This window comes from Orycteropus afer, unplaced genomic scaffold (genome assembly GCF_000298275.1).
Source record: "Orycteropus afer afer isolate SDZICR_OR568_19922 unplaced genomic scaffold, OryAfe1.0 scaffold00761, whole genome shotgun sequence".
Lineage (NCBI taxonomy): Eukaryota > Metazoa > Chordata > Mammalia > Tubulidentata > Orycteropodidae > Orycteropus > Orycteropus afer.
In genome coordinates, this window is record NW_006922348.1 from 354,973 (window position 1) to 359,676 (window position 4,704).

Consider the following 4,704-nt stretch of genomic DNA (forward strand, 5'->3'; position numbering starts at 1 on the left):
CCAGCCTTCTGGTTAGCAGTCAAGTGCTTTAGCCACTATGCTACCAGAGCTCCTGTGTTTTGTTTAGGAAGTAGATTGTAGATTGCGTTTTGTTTAGGAAGTAGATTGTAAGCCCCTTGAGAACAGGACCCTTAAAACTCAGGAATGCATTCTGAACATTTTCAGTGTTTGATTAATGTAATATTGGAAGCCTTACTAAGGTCATCTGTCACACTGACATCTTCCTTTGAACTATAAGGCTTTATTGCAATAATCAGTTAGCTTGATTTGATAGCATTGAATGATTCTTCCCAAAATTATGGTCATCATTGCTAAGTATAATTTGTTCTTTAGGGTGCTTTCCGGTTTATACTTCTGGATCAATTGTTACAATTCCCTTCCCTATAATACCCTGATTACATATGAATTTGAGAGGATAATATCTCATATCCTTGGATTCCTTTTGTACAATAAAAAGTAAACTGATAACATCTATGCTTTCCAAAGCATATACTTCTCAAACAGAGGCCCCATTGATAAGTAAGTAATAAATTCCAAGTGCATTTGCAATCTTAAGTTACCAGAAATAATCTTTAATTATTCTATGTATCTATCTTGTTTTCCTAGGTTTTAAAATGGAGAAAATGTGTACACTATATCCTAAGACCATTTAAATTAATATGAATATTTAAAGGGCAAATGTGTTCCTAGTAGAGGATGGAGATGGGGAGAAAATTTTGTTTTTTCTTAAGTCAGGTTTATTAAGGTATAAAAAGAGCCCTGGTAACACAGTGGTTAAAGCAACTCAGCTGCTAACCAGAAGGTCTGTGGTTCAAACCCACCAGCCACTCCATGATAGAAAGATGTGGCAGTTTGCTTCCATAAAGATTACAGCTTTGGTTCTACTCTGTCCTGTTTGGTCACTGTAAGTCAGAATTGACTTGGCTGCAATGTGTTTGGTTTTTTTCTTTTTGGTTTGGAACAGTTTGCTGATTTAACTACACCCCCAACTTTTCCACCACTACCATCACCTCCAGACCAAACTGACTAACCTTTTTGTGACATTTTATATCCTTTCTCTTTTCTACAGTGTACTAAAGGAGGTATACATAGCCTTTAATCCCAAAGCAGTGGTCGTACAGCTGGGAGCTGATACAATAGCTGGAGATCCCATGTGCTCCTTTAACATGACTCCAGTGGGAATTGGCAAGTGTCTTAAGTACATCCTTCAGTGGCAATTGGCAACACTCATTTTGGGAGGAGGTGAGTACAAAAAAGCTCAGAGAAGAATTTGTTGACCTTCCTTCACATTTTTTTTTTCCACTGACACTGAGCTAAACTTGGTTTGCTTAGATTGAATAATACCAACCTGCTTGTGGCCCAGGAGCCTGTGTCAATTAAATCTTTCAACTCCTTAGCTCAGCGTAAAGGAAGTATTCTGACACACTGCTCAGCTTGGCACTCTGAAGTCTGTTTCAATTCCTAGAGCAAAAGTTTTTTGGTTAAAGGTTACTGCAGATCTTATAAGACTATAGGGTGTTAACCCCAGTGAACTTTGATCTATCTTCTCTCAGTATTATCTTTGATTCTAAGTTCTAATAATCATCTTTTGGAAACATAATACAAAAATTCTGACTTTACTTACATGTAAGTAGTAAACACATGAAGTAAATATCTGAGTTCAGGAACAGCCCCCTAAAACAAACAAACAAACAAACAAACATGAATTTATTACAATGAAGCAAAATTTAGAATTTCAGAGTCTCTTGGATATTCTTCCCTTCAGTGTATACTAATGTTTTGTATTACTTGACCAACAGAAAGGTGGGTCTATTCAATAGAAGCATTTATACATTTATACATTTGTAAAAGAAACCTTTCCTAAAGCAAATCACCTTTGAAGATGCCTTGCTTAGAATTTTTCTGTCTACTACCTGACACAACCTTTTATTTCATTGGATAAATGGATTGGTATGTTAGGAGAAGTGGAGGGAGGCTTTATGTAAGTGAGGGAGCAGTCAATACTGATACACAAGCCTGGCCCTTTGGCAGCCTCAGACCTTACAAAAATCAAAATTATAGGTGCTTATAAGAGACAATCACTTATTGGGTGAAAAGCTGGGGAAAAAATATATTGACTTTAACCCAAGGAAAAGAGCAAATTGATAAGTACTGAGTGACATATCAAAGATGGAAGGGGCCATTCTTTTCTGAAAAAACTGGCCATATGTGTGACATATTACTTTCCTTGATGGCACTAAAGATTGTGATTGTGATACAGATACAGTAATTGTGGTGGTGGTGGTTGTTAGCTGCCATCGAATAGGCCCCCAACTCATGGTGATGCTGTGCACAATGGAATGAAATGCTGACTAATCCTGCACCATCCCCATGAGTGGTTGCAAATCAGACCATTGTGATCCATAGGGTTTTCATTGGCTGATTTTCAGTGGATTGTCAGGCCTTTCTTTGTAGTCCTTCTTAGTCTGGAAGCTCTGCTGAAACCTGTTAGCTCCATAGCAGCACACACACCTTCACTGACAGATGAGTAAGAGCTATGCCTGAGGTGCATTAGCCAAGAATCAAACCCAAGTCTCCCACATGAAAGGAGAGAGATCCACCATTGAACAACCACTCTCATCTCAGGTACAGTTACAGGAAGAAAAACAGATCTTCCCACAATATGGATATGTGAGAATTCTACTTTTCTTTGAGGCAATAGCCTTTTACTTAAAGAGCCTGTTATTCTCAAAAGCCTCTGGTTTGTCAGCCTAAATTTGACTTTTGAATATATGAATATACCTCTTCTTATGAAACAAGTTTATTCCTGAAAATACTTGTGCATAAAAGGGATTTTTGCAAATCAAATTGTATTTTATGAGCATCAAAGAGAGCTTGCTATTTAAACAGAATCTATAGCCACTTTTTGAAATTAAATAATCATACACAGTACATATATCTTATAAATTCAGATTTTTCCATGTTAGAGGTATTTAAAGGGAATAATACCAGTAATATTTAGCAGGGAGTTTGCTTTTAGGGCATTCTTTTTGCTATTTCCATTTTTTTCCCCTAAAAATTAAAAATTCTGAGCCCCTAAAAACAAATATACAGTTAGTAGAGAGAGCCACATCCCTAAGCCTTAGTGGATCCTGTTGAGGTCTAAAAGACACACTCCAGAAACGCCTGAATCCCTTACCTTTCATGTAATAGAAAGGCTTTTCAAAAAGGATGACCATATGTGTCCCGGTTTATACCTGTTATTCCAGTGTAATTATTAATAATGTCATCTGTTACTCTTAAAAGCAAACCATTTTGACAATAATATGGTCAACCCTACCTGAATAGACCTGTTTTTATTTCCTGTAAGCTGTGTTGGTATTAGGAAATCATTCTATTTTACCCCTACAGTCTTGGAATATAGCTGAAAGCCAATGTTCTAATGTTTACATGGTAGAGCACATCTCTTTAGCACAAAAAAATATGCTGATTATTAGATAGTATAATATGGCTGCTGGATGACTGTGACAAGATCTGATAAGATGGATCAAAGCATCAATAAACAGAGCCTTCATCATCTCAGTTATCTTTGCTCTCTGCCACCTGTGTTTTGTAGGAAAAAGGAATGTTAATATTAAAAGAAGGAAGTCTGTTTCTGTCACCGTTTTCATTTTCTATTTCCTGGATTTTTTTTAATGCTGTATCTTCCAATAGCTTTAAAATATAAATCACACCCAGCAGTCATTTTATGAAATTGTTGCAAAATGCATCACAGAAACCTTCACATTGGGTAGGTCATCTCAAGAGATTGGGTTTCAGGGATCTAAATCTTGCTAATAGCTCTTCATGGGACTGTGGAGCTTGCATTCCTCAGGTGCATATTTGTGTAGCGATGACAGCTTCTTTAATCTGTGTACACCTTGGACTTCCCAGTTCTGCATTGTGCATGATCTCACTGGTCCACTAAAGACTGCCTGATAGGTGGTTTAAAAATATCATAAAGGGATATTTCGGTGAAATTTTGCACATTGGAGTTGTCTTTTTAGCCCTTCTCTTAAAACATTTTTCTCTCCTTCCTTACTCCTCTTCCCTCTCCTGCTGTTTTGTGACTATTCTTTCCTAACCTCACAATTCTCGATGGAGACAGGAGGTTACAACCTTGCCAACACGGCTCGATGCTGGACATACTTGACCGGGGTCATACTAGGGAAAACACTATCATCTGAGATCCCAGATCATGAGGTAAGTAAGGCTCTGACAAGTCCTCTCTTCTTTAAGGGAAGAGCTGAGTCATTCCACCTAATCAAAATCACGTCCTCACCACTCAATACCATTTTGTTGAGAGACACTCCAATAACAATAACATTACTGTCTTGACAGAATAGTGGACTCTTGTTCCAAAATATCCAAGACCTTCTGCCTTTTTTTTTTCCAAGAGATCTCAAAGGCCAACCAACTTTAATTTCTCAATTAATTGCAGAGACTGTCGGAAGAGGTCACCTGTTCACACAAAGAACTTTTTGGAATATGTGCATATTTTCCTCCCCTAACCTCAAAGAGAAGGGGCTATTTTTAAAATATATAAGCTGGGTTCTAGTCTTTTGAAAAAAAAAGTCCCATAGGTGGTATGAAGCACATGTTCTTCAGTGGTAGTCCTATACTCTCAATTTTCTTAGACTAGTTAAGAAGCACATAATTACTGCAAAGACAAGCTTAGTGGTGTTT

The 4,704-nt window shown here is 37.4% G+C and overlaps 1 protein-coding gene across 1 annotated transcript in view; it reads left to right on the forward strand.

Annotated features, from left to right (window-relative positions):
* The window catches only part of HDAC8 (histone deacetylase 8), a 536,169-nt gene that overhangs the window by 285,241 nt on the left and 246,224 nt on the right, over positions 1-4,704 (forward strand). The window contains exons 8-9 of the mRNA XM_042783233.1: positions 1,070-1,242; positions 4,127-4,221. Coding sequence (XP_042639167.1) covers positions 1,070-1,242; positions 4,127-4,221 — 268 coding nt within the window. The remainder of the gene's footprint in view (positions 1-1,069; positions 1,243-4,126; positions 4,222-4,704) is intronic.